This window comes from Papaver somniferum, unplaced genomic scaffold (genome assembly GCF_003573695.1).
Source record: "Papaver somniferum cultivar HN1 unplaced genomic scaffold, ASM357369v1 unplaced-scaffold_132, whole genome shotgun sequence".
In the NCBI taxonomy this organism is placed as follows: domain Eukaryota; kingdom Viridiplantae; phylum Streptophyta; class Magnoliopsida; order Ranunculales; family Papaveraceae; genus Papaver; species Papaver somniferum.
The window spans coordinates 15,780,085-15,799,751 of NW_020622381.1; the positions used below are offsets into that span (position 1 = coordinate 15,780,085).

Sequence of the window (19,667 nt, forward strand, 5' to 3'; positions counted from 1 at the left end):
TATATTTTTTGGCAGTTGATTTATTTGGTTGGTTATGATGGAGTAGTTTTGGGGATATGAATATCTGGGCATATGTAGACCGTGCGACCCAACTAGTGAAGAAAAATGGCCAAGAACTTCCCGGTGGAAAGCGAAGAAAAAGACTATCGATATTGTTCACTGTAGGAATGCGCTTAATCAGTTGACTGCAGACATCGTGACATGGAGACCGTGGGAATCCGCCATTGGTGTTCTTGACTCTGATGTTGGTCGCAGGGCTGTGGAGCTTTCAAACAAAAGGGTTATATTTACTTGGATTGGCAAGGTCAGTTAGTACTTTGTTTTTATATGAACATTATTACTTCAAAGTTATCATTTTATCCTAAGTTGAAGAACTTATTTTCTCTGATTACTGGTAATTTGACAGAATATGTGGTACCTAGGAGAACGATCTTGGAGGCAAAATCATCCTACTTTTGGAATTCCTAGAAATCCACCATTTAAAATTGGCGAGGTCAGTCATGAGAAAGCAAAACTTGTGAAAGAAGCTGGATGGGTAGATGCAAATATGTTTGTGAAAGCTGTTTCATATAATATGTATCTGCGATATTGGCGACATGTAACTAACTTCCATCAATTCGTGACCAAAGTCGATTGGGTAGTTGAATTACACGGGGTTGATGGTGACCGTGTTAAACACCTTATTCAACGACCTGCTCAGCATGTACCTATTCCACCACCACAACAATTATCATACGTAAGTACATCCCGTCATTATATTAAAATATATGGTAATCTCATTTCTTAATTATTTTTTTTTAAACGACAGCCTGAAGCTTATAATCTGGTTCAAGAACATGCCGATTTTAATCGTGCGTTTCGCGAGTTTGTATTATATGAAACGGAAGACAGGATGATACGTTTAAAGGCAAAAGATGAAGTAATACGAGGCCTTGCAGCTCGTAACAATTACCTGGAGGATCAGATGCAATTCCGTATGCAACAAACGCCGCGTCCCCCTATTGGATTCGGCAGTTTTTCTGAAACTATCCCACCAGCGGTGTGGGCTCCAGTGAGTCAAGCATCAACAATGTCGTCTGTTAACCCCCCGAGAATGACGTTTATCCCACCACGGCAAACACCATCGCATACTCCTACTGATGAATAAGTAACTTTTTAGCCTCCACTTTGGATACGTACTTTATAACCTCCGTTTTCAGTAAGTCTACAATATCCTATCTTATCTCTATATAGGGTTACTTTTTAGCCTCCATTTTCAGACTCCATTTTCATTCTGACATGTTGATTTCTTTTCAGCCTCCGTTTCGGTACTTGTAGTTTAATTAGTGTTATTTCTTTTTAAGCCTTCATTTTCAATCGGTCAGTGTCGCTTCTTTTTAGCTTAGTCTTAGTCTTTGCAGTGTCAATTCTTTTCACTCGCATTTTCAATCTGCAATGCCATAAGTGTCTATCATGTGTCTATAAAACCAATACTACATATCTCGGTGAATACAAACCAACACTGCAAATATTCTTCTTCTTCGAACTCTCCCAATCACTTCTCAAACTATACATTCCAATGGAATACTGTGACAATAACGCTGAATCTTCTTCTTCTTCGGACTCCGAATTTTCTTCTACTTCTTCTTCTGCGATCTCTGATAACAGCTTTTACTCATCAGATGAAGATGCGGTTGCATTGAGCCGAAATAATCTAGCAGTTAGTTTGGGAACTGCCATTACAAGTATGACATGGTCTCATACTCGTATAAAAATACCAAGAAATCGTGAAGCCGGAGATATACTTCTCTGGAATGACTACTTTTCTGACAACCCCACCTACCCAGCTAACATATTTCGTAGGAGATTCAGAATGCGGCGAGAATTGTTCAACCGAATATTGGCAGATGTGGTGTCTAGAAATCCTTATTTTGCTCAAAAAAGAGATGCTTGTGGCATTCTTGGATTATCCCCTCATCAGAAAGTAACTGCAGCAATCCGAATGTTAGCTTATGGATGTGCAGCAGATGCAATAGATGAGTATTTACGCATTGGAGAAACCACCGTTTTAGAAGCAACCCGTCGGTTTTGCAAGACGATTGTGGTATTATATGGGAAAGAATATTTACGCTCACCAACTGCGGGTGATGTTGAACTGTTGCTGAAAGAAAACAAAGACAGGGGATTTCCTGGGATGCTGGGGAGCGTGGATTGTATGCATTGGAAATGGGATAGATGTCCGTCAGCAGAATCAGGAGTATACACCGCGTATAAAGGGAGTGAAAGTATTGTGCTAGAGGCAGTGGTGTCACATGATCTCTGGTTTTGGCATGCGTTTTTTGGTATGCCCGGCTCCTGCAATGATATTAATGTAATGAATCGTTCTTATATTTTTCGAAAACTTATCAACGGGAAAACACCACCGGTGAACTTTGAAGTAAACGGGCATGCATATGATATGGGATATTATCTCGGTGATGGCATTTATCCACAGATTGCTACTATTGTGATGGCCATTAAACAACCAGATACACCGAAAAAATATAAATTTTCATCGATGCAAGAGGGAGCACGGAAAGATGTAGAGCGTGGATTTGGTGTACTGCAACAACAATTTGCCATTGTCAAACAACCTGCACGAATGTGGAACCCGGATGTGCTTGCCTATATAATGAAAACGGTTATTATTTTACATAATATGATAGTGGAGGATGAGCGTCTTCCCGGTGATTGGCCACATGAATATGACTCACGTAGCAGGTCGGCACCGGTGAATATATCGAGGGTAGGTACTGAGGAACTTTCCAGAATGAGAGCTGCACATCGGCGTCATGCTATACACAATAAAGAAACACATTTTCGCTTGCGTCAAGATTTAATCGAACACATATGGTCAAATTTTGGAGATAATTATTAAGTTGGGATGGAAATATGTTGTATCGTATTTTTCATCGGAAAATATGTTGTAACGTTGCTTACTAATGTACTATTTATCATATAAAAATTAAAATTCACTAAAATTGACTAAAACTCACTAATTTTTTTATTAATGATAAATATTAAGGTTCAACTAATTCGGTCATGCTTTAAGATTGGTTTCTTTTGCGTTGTAGTATTTCCATCTTTCGAAGTTCGAAGTACTCTCTTGTTACAGGGTCCAATGTAGAGACATCCTTCAACATTATGGCCAAGTCATCGTCCGCTTCTTTCTTTAAATCGAGTTTTTCTTGCCTAGCTTGTTTCGCCGCAAACTTTGCCGCAGACTTAGCTTGTATTGCTTCAAACTCAGCTTGTCTCTGTCCCATCTTCATTAGTGATTGTGCTTTGTAATGTTCATTGAAACTTTGCTGCTCCTTAATTATATCCTCTAGCATTTCCTCCTGGGCATTGGATTTTGCTCTCCTGTTTTCTTTAGTTGTTTCGATGCTTTCTTCCCCAACTGACGCTTACGTGTGTTCTCTATATCTCCAATATCTAGATCATCACTGGACTCGCCTGGAATTGTTTCCTCAATATCAGCGTTTTCCTCACCACTCTGAGAATCTTCCATTTCTTGGCCTGAATCAAACACAAACGTCGACCGTCCTGAATATTTGATACTATCTTTTAGAATTTCGTAGCACTCTTCGTGCTTAAATTTTTTGTTACCATTACTTTCTTTGAATCGCTTTCTTATCTCTTCAACCTGTTATTATTTTCAATACTCATCAGTTCCAATTACATGTATATAATTATTAAGGGTGCAAAAATTGACGATTACTTACCCTCAAGACTTCATTCCATCCGCTATGATATTCACCATCAACTTCCAACACTTTTGCAGAATAAAGTGAAACCTGTCTACTTATTCCCTGAAATCGACTCTGGATAGAAGTCCAAGTACGTTTTGGTTTACAAGGCAGGGCTTCTTCCAACTTATCTTTGATCCGACTCCATAATACTCTTTCTGGTTGATCGGTTCCGGTAGCAGAATCTTGAGATATGGCTAAATGGATTCTACATATCATTGTATCTTCTTCTGTTGTAAAATTGGGACCGCGTGGTGCCATATTTCTATATTTCTTGAAATAGAAATTATAAATGATAAGATTATGCAGAAATAAATTTGTCAAATGCTATATATAGATATACGAAAGAACCGTTGCAATCTATCAAACGGTCGGAAAATCAGAAAATCAATTGCAAAATCAGAATTCCAAAATATAACCGTTATCAATTGCAAAATCAGAATTCCAAAATATAACCGTTGGCGCACGTCTGGTTCTACGCCTGGTAAGAGACGCCCGTAATACATGCGCTGCGAACAAACGCTCATAATACGTGCGTCCATCCCAGACGCTCATAAAACATGCGTCTCATACAAACGATCATTCTACGTGCGCCCAATACAGACGGTCGTCATACATGCGCCTAGATCATACGCTCGTAAAACATGCGTCTCTGTGAGACGTTCATAATACATGCGTCTTCGACAGACGGTCATAATACATCCGCCCAGACCGGGCGTTTTTAATAACTGCGCCCAACCCAGGCGTGTTTAATAACTGCGCCTGCTATGGGGCGTAGGTTTTATCTACGTATAGCCCGGCGGTGTTTATAATAACGCTTAACTAATACGCCCACTATACTTCCGTCCCAATATCATACGTTATTTATACGTACGCCCCATGTGAAGCGCTCATTATACTTCCGTCTGAAATCATACGCCCACTATACTTCCGTCCCACTATTGATGTTTTTAGTCTGGGTTGGCGACCACATTTGGTCGCAAACCCTAATAAACCAGACTAAATATGGTTTTAGTCCGTTACATTACGGATGAATTAGGGACCAAATTTGGGTATAGTCCCCAAATTTGGTCACCACTGTGGTGGCTCTAAGAGCAACCACAGCCATGAGACGGACCAAATACCAAAAGTAAGACTAAAAACCAAAAAAATTTGGTATTCTGGGTGTTCAAGCGCAGTGGTAGAACACCAAATTTGGTGAAGCGTAACTTATACACACGCCCGATGTCAGACGGAAATTATATTCACGTTTGTTGATTAGGCGGCTTTATATTATGCGTTTGAGTGAAACGTAGGTATAATGCGCGTTTGATTGAGGCGTAGGTATAATTAACGCCGAATATGGGACGGGGATGAAAAGTGCGTCTACAGGGACGGGGATTAAAAGTGCGTCCCATTCATACGGAGATATAAAGTGCGTATGTTTCGGGCGTTAATGGCTTATGCGTCTGGGTGAGACGTTTATACAAGATGCGTTTGATTGGGGCGTTTATAGAAGGAGCGTCTGAATGGGGCGTGCATTGAAGAAGCGTCTGTGTGGGGCGTGCATGAAAGAGGCGTCTGGTTGGGACGTTTTTAATAAGTGCGTCTGGTTAGGACGTTGTTAATAAGTGCGTCTAGTTGGGACGTTGTTAATAAGTGCGTTTCGATGGGGCGTGCACAGAAATAGCGTTTGTGTGGGGCGCTTTTAGAAAGAGCGTCTGAATATATACTTCTTTTATCCTCTTCTCCTCCTCTTTTTACATAACCTACGTTTTTACAGAAGAAAAAAAAACGACGAAACCTAAGTAAAAATCTAGGGCAATACCTAAATCTCATGTGACGGCCATTTGATTGGGTGCGGAGAAACGAGTTCTTGTGAAAGAAACGACTAATCTTATTCGTTAATCGGGTGCGGGCAAATTTGATTGAAGATTAAAGGTATGGTTTGTTTTGGGGTAATCTGTTTTTGGTTGGATAATTTGATTAAAGATTAAAGTTACGATTAATTAGGCTGTGTTTGGGTGGAATCGGTGGATTGCATGTTGATTTCATTAAGCATACCGTGAGGTTACTGTTTGTTTGATTATGTACTGTTTATTTGATTACTGTTTGTTTGATTACTGTTTGTTTGATTAGTTTGTTTGTTTGATTAGTTATATACTTCCGCATCATCATCTAATAGCGAAATAACACACTGTAACATGATTGATAGAATACAATAATTCTAATTTATCACCTGTAGTAGTTCACTCAAATCCATTAAACATGTATTGTTGTTGCTCACACAAGGGGAGATACAAAATTTTAAACAGTTCTGTGATATAAACGGTGTATGTAGTGAGATTCAAACTCGTTTAATGTAATTTTCGTATTTATTTACTTTAAAAAATTTTGATCTTCTATACTGTAAGTAAATAAAAAATAATCTTTACTGTAAATTTTTTTGATCTTCTATAATATAGAATAGAACTTCTTATGGATGCTGTAAACTCAGAAAAAACAATTACTAACTTGTATTTATATCGTGCTTAGATGTTGAGCAGAATAACGTCGAGATTTGCACAAGGAAAAAAGATGAATAATAAGAAACGCAAAGGTAAAGGTCCAATGGAGCCTGAAATAGACCCTAATGTTGGAGATTTGGAAGTTCCAGATACCGGGTTCGATGAAGATAGCGAAGATGAAACAACACCGTCCGTGGTATCCCTAGATAACTACAATTGCCTGGAAGATAGTGACAAACACGCTTCTACAGATATTACATATTCAAGCGATCCAAAATTCAGGTACCAACATCGTGGTTCACTCTTTTCGGTCATTGTTTATTATAATGAGATAACAAAACATAGTCCAAAAATTAAATACATTATCGACAAGGCAGGATGGGGACGTTTATTAGCCATGGAAATAGGAGAAGCATCACACCCAGTGATTGATTATATTGTTGAACGTTGGTGGGATACAACGCATACTTTTCACTTCCCTTTTGGTGAAATGGGATTCACGCCGCTTGATTGGGTAGTGTTGACAGGATTGAGTATTGGAATTGGGGATGATGTTCCGTATAACCCAGTCAAGTACAAATTTGATTATGTCCGTGAGCATGTTTTTCCAGAAATAGAAGAACCCTTAGATTATGAAGATCCCCCAATCTCTGGAAAAAAACGCCCCCCGGCACAGTGGATTTCAGATGCAATCACAATTAAATTTTTGACTACGTATTTCAAAGAAGATATCTTGGTTGCAGCTAATTTGGATGACAAACTTGCAGAAAAAGTGGCGAGGGCCTTTTTTATGTATGTTTTGGGAAATTTTTTCTTTTCCAATGCAAAGAACTACATTGATGCGGCTTGGTTAGCTGCTTTTGAGGATCTAAATGCAGTTGATATGTATGACTGGGGTGGTCCTGCTTTTGCAAAATTGTATGTGGCACTCAACGCATCTGGTAGGGGACAGAAGTCATTAACTGGGCTGTTCCAAATATTAGAGGTAAATTATTATTTATTTTTATTTCATTTAAATGTATATTTTTTGGCAGTTGATTTATTTGGTTGGTTATGATGGAGTAGTTTTGGGGATATGAATATCTGGGCATATGTAGACCGTGCGACCCAACTAGTGAAGAAAAATGGCCAAGAACTTCCCGGTGGAAAGCGAAGAAAAAGACTATCGATATTGTTCACTGTAGGAATGCGCTTAATCAGTTGACTGCAGACATCGTGACATGGAGACCGTGGGAATCCGCCATTGGTGTTCTTGACTCTGATGTTGGTCGCAGGGCTGTGGAGCTTTCAAACAAAAGGGTTATATTTACTTGGATTGGCAAGGTCAGTTAGTACTTTGTTTTTATATGAACATTATTACTTCAAAGTTATCATTTTATCCTAAGTTGAAGAACTTATTTTCTCTGATTACTGGTAATTTGACAGAATATGTGGTACCTAGGAGAACGATCTTGGAGGCAAAATCATCCTACTTTTGGAATTCCTAGAAATCCACCATTTAAAATTGGCGAGGTCAGTCATGAGAAAGCAAAACTTGTGAAAGAAGCTGGATGGGTAGATGCAAATATGTTTGTGAAAGCTGTTTCATATAATATGTATCTGCGATATTGGCGACATGTAACTAACTTCCATCAATTCGTGACCAAAGTCGATTGGGTAGTTGAATTACACGGGGTTGATGGTGACCGTGTTAAACACCTTATTCAACGACCTGCTCAGCATGTACCTATTCCACCACCACAACAATTATCATACGTAAGTACATCCCGTCATTATATTAAAATATATGGTAATCTCATTTCTTAATTATTTTTTTTTAAACGACAGCCTGAAGCTTATAATCTGTTCAAGAACATGCCGATTTTAATCGTGCGTTTCGCGAGTTTGTATTATATGAAACGGAAGACAGGATGATACGTTTAAAGGCAAAAGATGAAGTAATACGAGGCCTTGCAGCTCGTAACAATTACCTGGAGGATCAGATGCAATTCCGTATGCAACAAACGCCGCGTCCCCCTATTGGATTCGGCAGTTTTTCTGAAACTATCCCACCAGCGGTGTGGGCTCCAGTGAGTCAAGCATCAACAATGTCGTCTGTTAACCCCTCCGAGAATGACGTTTATCCCACCACGGCAAACACCATCGCATACTCCTACTGATGAATAAGTAACTTTTTAGCCTCCACTTTGGATACGTACTTTATAACCTCCGTTTTCAGTAAGTCTACAATATCCTATCTTATCTCTATATAGGGTTACTTTTTAGCCTCCATTTTCAGACTCCATTTTCATTCTGACATGTTGATTTCTTTTCAGCCTCCGTTTCGGTACTTGTAGTTTAATTAGTGTTATTTCTTTTTAAGCCTTCATTTTCAATCGGTCAGTGTCGCTTCTTTTTAGCTTAGTCTTAGTCTTTGCAGTGTCAATTCTTTTCACTCGCATTTTCAATCTGCAATGCCATAAGTGTCTATCATGTGTCTATAAAACCAATACTACATATCTCGGTGAATACAAACCAACACTGCAAATATTCTTCTTCTTCGAACTCTCCCAATCACTTCTCAAACTATACATTCCAATGGAATACTGTGACAATAACGCTGAATCTTCTTCTTCTTCGGACTCCGAATTTTCTTCTACTTCTTCTTCTGCGATCTCTGATAACAGCTTTTACTCATCAGATGAAGATGCGGTTGCATTGAGCCGAAATAATCTAGCAGTTAGTTTGGGAACTGCCATTACAAGTATGACATGGTCTCATACTCGTATAAAAATACCAAGAAATCGTGAAGCCGGAGATATACTTCTCTGGAATGACTACTTTTCTGACAACCCCACCTACCCAGCTAACATATTTCGTAGGAGATTCAGAATGCGGCGAGAATTGTTCAACCGAATATTGGCAGATGTGGTGTCTAGAAATCCTTATTTTGCTCAAAAAAGAGATGCTTGTGGCATTCTTGGATTATCCCCTCATCAGAAAGTAACTGCAGCAATCCGAATGTTAGCTTATGGATGTGCAGCAGATGCAATAGATGAGTATTTACGCATTGGAGAAACCACCGTTTTAGAAGCAACCCGTCGGTTTTGCAAGACGATTGTGGTATTATATGGGAAAGAATATTTACGCTCACCAACTGCGGGTGATGTTGAACTGTTGCTGAAAGAAAACAAAGACAGGGGATTTCCTGGGATGCTGGGGAGCGTGGATTGTATGCATTGGAAATGGGATAGATGTCCGTCAGCAGAATCAGGAGTATACACCGCGTATAAAGGGAGTGAAAGTATTGTGCTAGAGGCAGTGGTGTCACATGATCTCTGGTTTTGGCATGCGTTTTTTGGTATGCCCGGCTCCTGCAATGATATTAATGTAATGAATCGTTCTTATATTTTTCGAAAACTTATCAACGGGAAAACACCACCGGTGAACTTTGAAGTAAACGGGCATGCATATGATATGGGATATTATCTCGGTGATGGCATTTATCCACAGATTGCTACTATTGTGATGGCCATTAAACAACCAGATACACCGAAAAAATATAAATTTTCATCGATGCAAGAGGGAGCACGGAAAGATGTAGAGCGTGGATTTGGTGTACTGCAACAACAATTTGCCATTGTCAAACAACCTGCACGAATGTGGAACCCGGATGTGCTTGCCTATATAATGAAAACGGTTATTATTTTACATAATATGATAGTGGAGGATGAGCGTCTTCCCGGTGATTGGCCACATGAATATGACTCACGTAGCAGGTCGGCACCGGTGAATATATCGAGGGTAGGTACTGAGGAACTTTCCAGAATGAGAGCTGCACATCGGCGTCATGCTATACACAATAAAGAAACACATTTTCGCTTGCGTCAAGATTTAATCGAACACATATGGTCAAATTTTGGAGATAATTATTAAGTTGGGATGGAAATATGTTGTATCGTATTTCATCGGAAAATATGTTGTAACGTTGCTTACTAATGTACTATTTATCATATAAAAATTAAAATTCACTAAAATTGACTAAAACTCACTAATTTTTTTATTAATGATAAATATTAAGGTTCAACTAATTCGGTCATGCTTTAAGATTGGTTTCTTTTGCGTTGTAGTATTTCCATCTTTCGAAGTTCGAAGTACTCTCTTGTTACAGGTCCAATGTAGAGACATCCTTCAACATTATGGCCAAGTCATCGTCCGCTTCTTTCTTTAAATCGAGTTTTTCTTGCCTAGCTTGTTTCGCCGCAAACTTTGCCGCAGACTTAGCTTGTATTGCTTCAAACTCAGCTTGTCTCTGTCCCATCTTCATTAGTGATTGTGCTTTGTAATGTTCATTGAAACTTTGCTGCTCCTTAATTATATCCTCTAGCATTTCCTCCTGGGCATTGGATTTTGCTCTCCCTGTTTTTTTAGTTGTTTCGATGCTTTCTTCCCCAACTGACGCTTACGTGTGTTCTCTATATCTCCAATATCTAGATCATCACTGGACTCGCCTGGAATTGTTTCCTCAATATCAGCGTTTTCCTCACCACTCTGAGAATCTTCCATTTCTTGGCCTGAATCAAACACAAACGTCGACCGTCCTGAATATTTGATACTATCTTTTAGAATTTCGTAGCACTCTTCGTGCTTAAATTTTTTGTTACCATTACTTTCTTTGAATCGCTTTCTTATCTCTTCAACCTGTTATTATTTTCAATACTCATCAGTTCCAATTACATGTATATAATTATTAAGGGTGCAAAAATTGACGATTACTTACCCTCAAGACTTCATTCCATCCGCTATGATATTCACCATCAACTTCCAACACTTTTGCAGAATAAAGTGAAACCTGTCTACTTATTCCCTGAAATCGACTCTGGATAGAAGTCCAAGTACGTTTTGGTTTACAAGGCAGGGCTTCTTCCAACTTATCTTTGATCCGACTCCATAATACTCTTTCTGGTTGATCGGTTCCGGTAGCAGAATCTTGAGATATGGCTAAATGGATTCTACATATCATTGTATCTTCTTCTGTTGTAAAATTGGGACCGCGTGGTGCCATATTTCTATATTTCTTGAAATAGAAATTATAAATGATAAGATTATGCAGAAATAAATTTGTCAAATGCTATATATAGATATACGAAAGAACCGTTGCAATCTATCAAACGGTCGGAAAATCAGAAAATCAATTGCAAAATCAGAATTCCAAAATATAACCGTTATCAATTGCAAAATCAGAATTCCAAAATATAACCGTTGGCGCACGTCTGGTTCTACGCCTGGTAAGAGACGCCCGTAATACATGCGCTGCGAACAAACGCTCATAATACGTGCGTCCATCCCAGACGCTCATAAAACATGCGTCTCATACAACGATCATTCTACGTGCGCCCAATACAGACGGTCGTCATACATGCGCCTAGATCATACGCTCGTAAAACATGCGTCTCTGTGAGACGTTCATAATATCGTCTTCGCGACAGACGGTCATAATACATCCGCCCAGACCGGGCGTTTTTAATAACTGCGCCCAACCCAGGCGTGTTTAATAACTGCGCCTGCTATGGGGCGTAGGTTTTATCTACGTATAGCCCGGCGGTGTTTATAATAACGCTTAACTAATACGCCCACTATACTTCCGTCCCAATATCATACGTTATTTATACGTACGCCCCATGTGAAGCGCTCATTATACTTCCGTCTGAAATCATACGCCCACTATACTTCCGTCCCACTATTGATGTTTTTAGTCTGGGTTGGCGACCACATTTGGTCGCAAACCCTAATAAACCAGACTAAATATGGTTTTAGTCCGTTACATTACGGATGAATTAGGGACCAAATTTGGGTATAGTCCCCAAATTTGGTCACCACTGTGGTGGCTCTAAGAGCAACCACAGCATGAGACGGACCAAATACCAAAAGTAAGACTAAAAACCAAAAAAATTTGGTATTCTGGGTGTTCAAGCGCAGTGGTAGAACACCAAATTTGGTGAAGCGTAACTTATACACACGCCCGATGTCAGACGGAAATTATATTCACGTTTGTTGATTAGGCGGCTTTATATTATGCGTTTGAGTGAAACGTAGGTATAATGCGCGTTTGATTGAGGCGTAGGTATAATTAACGCCGGATATGGGACGGGGATGAAAGTGCGTCTACAGGGACGGGGATTAAAAGTGCGTCCCATTCATACGGAGATATAAAGTGCGTATGTTTCGGGCGTTAATGGCTTATGCGTCTGGGTGAGACGTTTATACAAGATGCGTTTGATTGGGGCGTTTATAGAAGGAGCGTCTGAATGGGGCGTGCATTGAAGAAGCGTCTGTGTGGGGCGTGCATGAAAGAGGCGTCTGGTTGGGACGTTTTTAATAAGTGCGTCTGGTTAGGACGTTGTTAATAAGTGCGTCTAGTTGGGACGTTGTTAATAAGTGCGTTTCGATGGGGCGTGCACAGAAATAGCGTTTGTGTGGGGCGCTTTTAGAAAGAGCGTCTGAATATATACTTCTTTTATCCTCTTCTCCTCCTCTTTTTACATAACCTACGTTTTTACAGAAGAAAAAAAACGACGAAACCTAAGTAAAAATCTAGGGCAATACCTAAATCTCATGTGACGGCCATTTGATTGGGTGCGGAGAAACGAGTTCTTGTGAAAGAAACGACTAATCTTATTCGTTAATCGGGTGCGGGCAAATTTGATTGAAGATTAAAGGTATGGTTTGTTTTGGGGTAATCTGTTTTTGGTTGGATAATTTGATTAAAGATTAAAGTTACGATTAATTAGGCTGTGTTTGGGTGGAATCGGTGGATTGCATGTTGATTTCATTAAGCATACCGTGAGGTTACTGTTTGTTTGATTATGTACTGTTTATTTGATTACTGTTTGTTTGATTACTGTTTGTTTGATTAGTTTGTTTGTTTGATTAGTTATATACTTCCGCATCATCATCTAATAGCGAAATAACACACTGTAACATGATTGATAGAATACAATAATTCTAATTTATCACCTGTAGTAGTTCACTCAAATCCATTAAACATGTATTGTTGTTGCTCACACAAGGGGAGATACAAAATTTTAAACAGTTCTGTGATATAGACGGTGTATGTAGTGAGATTCAAACTCGTTTAATGTAATTTTCGTATTTATTTACTTTAAAAAATTTTGATCTTCTATACTGTAAGTAAATAAAAAAAATCTTTACTGTAAATTTTTTTGATCTTCTATAATTTAGAATAGAATATGATGCTTCTATGGATGCTGTAAACTCAGAAAAAACAATTACTAACTTGTATTTTATATCGTGCTCAGATGTTGAGCAGAATAACGTCGAGATTTGCACAAGGAAAAAAGATGAATAATAAGAAACGCAAAGGTAAAGGTCCAATGGAGCCTGAAATAGACCCTAATGTTGGAGATTTGGAAGTTCCAGATACCGGGTTCGATGAAGATAGCGAAGATGAAACAACACCGTCCGTGGTATCCCTAGATAACTACAATTGCCTGGAAGATAGTGACAAACACGCTTCTACAGATATTACATATTCAAGCGATCCAAAATTCAGGTACCAACATCGTGGTTCACTCTTTTCGGTCATTGTTTATTATAAGGAGATAACAAAACATAGTCCAAAAATTAAATACATTATCGACAAGGCAGGATGGGGACGTTTATTAGCCATGGAAATAGGAGAAGCATCACACCCAGTGATTGATTATCTTGTTGAACGTTGGTGGGATACAACGCATACTTTTCACTTCCCTTTTGGTGAAATGGGATTCACGCCGCTTGATTGGGTAGTGTTGACAGGATTGAGTATTGGAATTGGGGATGATGTTCCGTATAACCCAGTCAAGTACAAATTTGATTATGTCCGTGAGCATGTTTTTCCAGAAATAGAAGAACCCTTAGATTATGAAGATCCCCCAATCTCTGGAAAAAAACGCCCCCCGGCACAGTGGATTTCAGATGCAATCACAATTAAATTTTTGACTACGTATTTCAAAGAAGATATCTTGGTTGCAGCTAATTTGGATGACAAACTTGCAGAAAAAGTGGCGAGGGCCTTTTTTATGTATGTTTTGGGAAATTTTTTCTTTTCCAATGCAAAGAACTACATTGATGCGGCTTGGTTAGCTGCTTTTGAGGATCTAAATGCAGTTGATATGTATGACTGGGGTGGTCCTGCTTTTGCAAAATTGTATGTGGCACTCAACGCATCTGGTAGGGGACAGAAGTCATTAACTGGGCCGTTCCAAATATTAGAGGTAAATTATTATTTATTTTTATTTCATTTAAATGTATATTTTTTGGCAGTTGATTTATTTGGTTGGTTATGATGGAGTAGTTTTGGGGATATGAATATCTGGGCATATGTAGACCGTGCGACCCAACTAGTGAAGAAAAATGGCCAAGAACTTCCCGGTGGAAAGCGAAGAAAAAGACTATCGATATTGTTCACTGTAGGAATGCGCTTAATCAGTTGACTGCAGACATCGTGACATGGAGACCGTGGGAATCCGCCATTGGTGTTCTTGACTCTGATGTTGGTCGCAGGGCTGTGGAGCTTTCAAACAAAAGGGTTATATTTACTTGGATTGGCAAGGTCAGTTAGTACTTTGTTTTTATATGAACATTATTACTTCAAAGTTATCATTTTATCCTAAGTTGAAGAACTTATTTTCTCTGATTACTGGTAATTTGACAGAATATGTGGTACCTAGGAGAACGATCTTGGAGGCAAAATCATCCTACTTTTGGAATTCCTAGAAATCCACCATTTAAAATTGGCGAGGTCAGTCATGAGAAAGCAAAACTTGTGAAAGAAGCTGGATGGGTAGATGCAAATATGTTTGTGAAAGCTGTTTCATATAATATGTATCTGCGATATTGGCGACATGTAACTAACTTCCATCAATTCGTGACCAAAGTCGATTGGGTAGTTGAATTACACGGGGTTGATGGTGACCGTGTTAAACACCTTATTCAACGACCTGCTCAGCATGTACCTATTCCACCACCACAACAATTATCATACGTAAGTACATCCCGTCATTATATTAAAATATATGGTAATCTCATTTCTTAATTATTTTTTTTTAAACGACAGCCTGAAGCTTATAATCTGGTTCAAGAACATGCCGATTTTAATCGTGCGTTTCGCGAGTTTGTATTATATGAAACGGAAGACAGGATGATACGTTTAAAGGCAAAAGATGAAGTAATACGAGGCCTTGCAGCTCGTAACAATTACCTGGAGGATCAGATGCAATTCCGTATGCAACAAACGCCGCGTCCCCCTATTGGATTCGGCAGTTTTTCTGAAACTATCCCACCAGCGGTGTGGGCTCCAGTGAGTCAAGCATCAACAATGTCGTCTGTTAACCCCCCCGAGAATGACGTTTATCCCACCACGGCAAACACCATCGCATACTCCTACTGATGAATAAGTAACTTTTTAGCCTCCACTTTGGATACGTACTTTATAACCTCCGTTTTCAGTAAGTCTACAATATCCTATCTTATCTCTATATAGGGTTACTTTTTAGCCTCCATTTTCAGACTCCATTTTCATTCTGACATGTTGATTTCTTTTCAGCCTCCGTTTCGGTACTTGTAGTTTAATTAGTGTTATTTCTTTTTAAGCCTTCATTTTCAATCGGTCAGTGTCGCTTCTTTTTAGCTTAGTCTTAGTCTTTGCAGTGTCAATTCTTTTCACTCGCATTTTCAATCTGCAATGCCATAAGTGTCTATCATGTGTCTATAAAACCAATACTACATATCTCGGTGAATACAAACCAACACTGCAAATATTCTTCTTCTTCGAACTCTCCCAATCACTTCTCAAACTATACATTCCAATGGAATACTGTGACAATAACGCTGAATCTTCTTCTTCTTCGGACTCCGAATTTTCTTCTACTTCTTCTTCTGCGATCTCTGATAACAGCTTTTACTCATCAGATGAAGATGCGGTTGCATTGAGCCGAAATAATCTAGCAGTTAGTTTGGGAACTGCCATTACAAGTATGACATGGTCTCATACTCGTATAAAAATACCAAGAAATCGTGAAGCCGGAGATATACTTCTCTGGAATGACTACTTTTCTGACAACCCCACCTACCCAGCTAACATATTTCGTAGGAGATTCAGAATGCGGCGAGAATTGTTCAACCGAATATTGGCAGATGTGGTGTCTAGAAATCCTTATTTTGCTCAAAAAAGAGATGCTTGTGGCATTCTTGGATTATCCCCTCATCAGAAAGTAACTGCAGCAATCCGAATGTTAGCTTATGGATGTGCAGCAGATGCAATAGATGAGTATTTACGCATTGGAGAAACCACCGTTTTAGAAGCAACCCGTCGGTTTTGCAAGACGATTGTGGTATTATATGGGAAAGAATATTTACGCTCACCAACTGCGGGTGATGTTGAACTGTTGCTGAAAGAAAACAAAGACAGGGGATTTCCTGGGATGCTGGGGAGCGTGGATTGTATGCATTGGAAATGGGATAGATGTCCGTCAGCAGAATCAGGAGTATACACCGCGTATAAAGGGAGTGAAAGTATTGTGCTAGAGGCAGTGGTGTCACATGATCTCTGGTTTTGGCATGCGTTTTTTGGTATGCCCGGCTCCTGCAATGATATTAATGTAATGAATCGTTCTTATATTTTTCGAAAACTTATCAACGGGAAAACACCACCGGTGAACTTTGAAGTAAACGGGCATGCATATGATATGGGATATTATCTCGGTGATGGCATTTATCCACAGATTGCTACTATTGTGATGGCCATTAAACAACCAGATACACCGAAAAATATAAATTTTCATCGATGCAAGAGGGAGCACGGAAAGATGTAGAGCGTGGATTTGGTGTACTGCAACAACAATTTGCCATTGTCAAACAACCTGCACGAATGTGGAACCCGGATGTGCTTGCCTATATAATGAAAACGGTTATTATTTTACATAATATGATAGTGGAGGATGAGCGTCTTCCCGGTGATTGGCCACATGAATATGACTCACGTAGCAGGTCGGCACCGGTGAATATATCGAGGGTAGGTACTGAGGAACTTTCCAGAATGAGAGCTGCACATCGGCGTCATGCTATACACAATAAAGAAACACATTTTCGCTTGCGTCAAGATTTAATCGAACACATATGGTCAAATTTTGGAGATAATTATTAAGTTGGGATGGAAATATGTTGTATCGTATTTCTTCATCGGAAAATATGTTGTAACGTTGCTTACTAATGTACTATTTATCATATAAAAATTAAAATTCACTAAAATTGACTAAAACTCACTAATTTTTTATTAATGATAAATATTAAGGTTCAACTAATTCGGTCATGCTTTAAGATTGGTTTCTTTTGCGTTGTAGTATTTCCATCTTTCGAAGTTCGAAGTACTCTCTTGTTACAGGGTCCAATGTAGAGACATCCTTCAACATTATGGCCAAGTCATCGTCCGCTTCTTTCTTTAAATCGAGTTTTTCTTGCCTAGCTTGTTTCGCCGCAAACTTTGCCGCAGACTTAGCTTGTATTGCTTCAAACTCAGCTTGTCTCTGTCCCATCTTCATTAGTGATTGTGCTTTGTAATGTTCATTGAAACTTTGCTGCTCCTTAATTATATCCTCTAGCATTTCCTCCTGGGCATTGGATTTTGCTCTCCCTGTTTTCTTTAGTTGTTTCGATGCTTTCTTCCCCAACTGACGCTTACGTGTGTTCTCTATATCTCCAATATCTAGATCATCACTGGACTCGCCTGGAATTGTTTCCTCAATATCAGCGTTTTCCTCACCACTCTGAGAATCTTCCATTTCTTGGCCTGAATCAAACACAAACGTCGACCGTCCTGAATATTTGATACTATCTTTTAGAATTTCGTAGCACTCTTCGTGCTTAAATTTTTTGTTACCATTACTTTCTTTGAATCGCTTTCTTATCTCTTCAACCTGTTATTATTTTCAATACTCATCAGTTCCAATTACATGTATATAATTATTAAGGGTGCAAAAATTGACGATTACTTACCCTCAAGACTTCATTCCATCCGTTATGATATTCACCATCAACTTCCAACACTTTTGCAGAATAAAGTGAAACCTGTCTACTTATTCCCTGAAATCGACTCTGGATAGAAGTCCAAGTACGTTTTGGTTTACAAGGCAGGGCTTCTTCCAACTTATCTTTGATCCGACTCCATAATACTCTTTCTGGTTGATCGGTTCCGGTAGCAGAATCTTGAGATATGGCTAAATGGATTCTACATATCATTGTATCTTCTTCTGTTGTAAAATTGGGACCGCGTGGTGCCATATTTCTATATTTCTTGAAATAGAAATTATAAATGATAAGATTATGCAGAAATAAATTTGTCAAATGCTATATATAGATATACGAAAGAACCGTTGCAATCTATCAAATGGTCGGAAAATCAGAAAATCAATTGCAAAATCAGAATTCCAAAATATAACCGTTATCAATTGCAAAATCAGAATTCCAAAATATAACCGTTGGCGCACGTCTGGTTCTACGCCTGGTAAGAGACGCCCGTAATACATGCGCTGCGAACAAACGCTCATAATACGTGCGTCCATCCCAGACGCTCATAAAACATGCGTCTCATACAGACGATCATTCTACGTGCGCCCAATACAGACGGTCTTCATACATGCGTCTAGATCATACGCTTGTAAAACATGCGTCTCTGTGAGACGTTCATAATACATGCGTCTTCGACAGACGGTCATAATACATCCGCCCAGACCGGGCGTTTTTAATAATTGCGCCCAACCCAGGCGTGTTTAATAACTGCGCCTGCTATGGGGCGTAGGTTTTATCTACGTATAGCCCGGCGGTGTTTATAATAACGCTTAACTAATACGCCCACTATACTTCCGTCCCAATATCATACGTTATTTATACGTACGCCCCATGTGAAGCGCTCATTATACTTCCGTCTGAAATCATACGCCCACTATACTTCCGTCCCACTATTGATGTTTTTAGTCTGGGTTGGCGACCACATTTGGTCACAAACCCTAATAAACCAGACTAAATATGGTTTTAGTCCGTTACATTACGGATGAATTAGGGACCAAATTTGGGTATAGTCCCCAAATTTGGTCACCACTGTGGTTGCTCTAACAAATGTATCATGGCGGATGATACACTTAAATTTGTATTTTGCTAAAGTTGTATTGTCAGCAATATGCCAAGATATATATTTGTTGAAATGTGGGAGTTGGCTAAAGTTAAGACGTATCTGTCTGACACTTAACCCCGTTAAGCAATTTCTCTCTAAAAAGAATGATAACAGTACGTTATAGAAATTCTAAGGATAATCGAGTGGATCCATTATAGAAGGATTATCTAGAGAGATACTAATTGCATCATCGAGGGAAATGGGAGT

General features: G+C 39.1%; 5 protein-coding genes and 1 long non-coding RNA gene across 6 annotated transcripts; 3 read left to right on the top strand and 3 right to left on the bottom strand.

The window, feature by feature from the left end:
• Nucleotides 1–3,346: 3,346 nt before the first annotated feature.
• Nucleotides 3,347–4,063, bottom strand: LOC113332853. Its single transcript, XM_026579354.1, has 2 exons — nucleotides 3,744–4,063; nucleotides 3,347–3,664 (listed from the first exon to the last, which is right to left on the bottom strand). The coding sequence occupies exons 1-2, from the start codon at nucleotides 4,026–4,028 to the stop codon at nucleotides 3,347–3,349; spliced, it is 603 nt and encodes a 200-aa protein (XP_026435139.1). The 5' UTR covers nucleotides 4,029–4,063.
• A 1,348-nt stretch (nucleotides 4,064–5,411) lies between these two features.
• On the top strand, nucleotides 5,412–6,678 carry LOC113332714. The gene is made up of 3 exons (XR_003351676.1): nucleotides 5,412–5,687; nucleotides 6,282–6,535; nucleotides 6,631–6,678. It is a non-coding gene; the product is annotated as an uncharacterized LOC113332714 (long non-coding RNA).
• Nucleotides 6,679–6,743: 65 nt separating this feature from the next.
• Nucleotides 6,744–8,167, top strand: LOC113332854. Its single transcript, XM_026579355.1, has 4 exons — nucleotides 6,744–7,238; nucleotides 7,319–7,576; nucleotides 7,679–8,008; nucleotides 8,081–8,167. The coding sequence occupies exons 1-4, from the start codon at nucleotides 6,744–6,746 to the stop codon at nucleotides 8,165–8,167; spliced, it is 1,170 nt and encodes a 389-aa protein (XP_026435140.1).
• Nucleotides 8,168–10,615: 2,448 nt separating this feature from the next.
• On the bottom strand, nucleotides 10,616–11,332 carry LOC113332855. The gene is made up of 2 exons (XM_026579356.1): nucleotides 11,013–11,332; nucleotides 10,616–10,933 (listed from the first exon to the last, which is right to left on the bottom strand). Exons 1-2 carry the CDS (start codon nucleotides 11,295–11,297, stop codon nucleotides 10,616–10,618), a joined length of 603 nt encoding a protein of 200 aa, XP_026435141.1. The 5' UTR covers nucleotides 11,298–11,332.
• A 1,492-nt stretch (nucleotides 11,333–12,824) lies between these two features.
• LOC113332858 lies at nucleotides 12,825–17,438 on the top strand. Its single transcript, XM_026579357.1, has 8 exons — nucleotides 12,825–12,951; nucleotides 13,552–14,508; nucleotides 14,589–14,846; nucleotides 14,949–15,278; nucleotides 15,351–15,641; nucleotides 15,840–15,850; nucleotides 16,191–16,679; nucleotides 17,051–17,438. The coding sequence occupies exons 2-8, from the start codon at nucleotides 13,552–13,554 to the stop codon at nucleotides 17,436–17,438; spliced, it is 2,724 nt and encodes a 907-aa protein (XP_026435142.1). The 5' UTR covers nucleotides 12,825–12,951.
• A 159-nt stretch (nucleotides 17,439–17,597) lies between these two features.
• On the bottom strand, nucleotides 17,598–18,571 carry LOC113332859. The gene is made up of 2 exons (XM_026579358.1): nucleotides 18,287–18,571; nucleotides 17,598–18,207 (listed from the first exon to the last, which is right to left on the bottom strand). The coding sequence occupies exons 1-2, from the start codon at nucleotides 18,569–18,571 to the stop codon at nucleotides 17,608–17,610; spliced, it is 885 nt and encodes a 294-aa protein (XP_026435143.1). The 3' UTR covers nucleotides 17,598–17,607.
• Between the last annotated feature and the right edge of the window lie 1,096 nt (nucleotides 18,572–19,667).

Excerpts from the sequence above, each read along its gene's own strand:
- LOC113332858 (XM_026579357.1), top strand. The coding sequence starts at position 13,552 with ATGTTGAGCAGAATAACGTCGAGATTTGCACAAGGAAAAAAGATGAAT. Across the intron at positions 14,509-14,588 it reads GGCCGTTCCAAATATTAGAG|TTTTGGGGATATGAATATCT; the intron begins GTAAATTATTAT and ends ATGATGGAGTAG. Across the intron at positions 16,680-17,050 it reads ACTGCGGGTGATGTTGAACT|ATACACCGAAAAATATAAAT; the intron begins GTTGCTGAAAGA and ends TTAAACAACCAG.
- LOC113332854 (XM_026579355.1), top strand. The coding sequence starts at position 6,744 with ATGGGATTCACGCCGCTTGATTGGGTAGTGTTGACAGGATTGAGTATT. Across the intron at positions 7,577-7,678 it reads TATTTACTTGGATTGGCAAG|AATATGTGGTACCTAGGAGA; the intron begins GTCAGTTAGTAC and ends GTAATTTGACAG. Across the intron at positions 8,009-8,080 it reads CACCACAACAATTATCATAC|CCTGAAGCTTATAATCTGTT; the intron begins GTAAGTACATCC and ends TTTAAACGACAG.
- LOC113332859 (XM_026579358.1), bottom strand. The coding sequence starts at position 18,571 with ATGGCACCACGCGGTCCCAATTTTACAACAGAAGAAGATACAATGATA. Across the intron at positions 18,208-18,286 it reads GATGGAATGAAGTCTTGAGG|GTTGAAGAGATAAGAAAGCG; the intron begins GTAAGTAATCGT and ends AAATAATAACAG.
- LOC113332853 (XM_026579354.1), bottom strand. The coding sequence starts at position 4,028 with ATGGCACCACGCGGTCCCAATTTTACAACAGAAGAAGATACAATGATA. Across the intron at positions 3,665-3,743 it reads GATGGAATGAAGTCTTGAGG|GTTGAAGAGATAAGAAAGCG; the intron begins GTAAGTAATCGT and ends AAATAATAACAG.
- LOC113332855 (XM_026579356.1), bottom strand. The coding sequence starts at position 11,297 with ATGGCACCACGCGGTCCCAATTTTACAACAGAAGAAGATACAATGATA. Across the intron at positions 10,934-11,012 it reads GATGGAATGAAGTCTTGAGG|GTTGAAGAGATAAGAAAGCG; the intron begins GTAAGTAATCGT and ends AAATAATAACAG.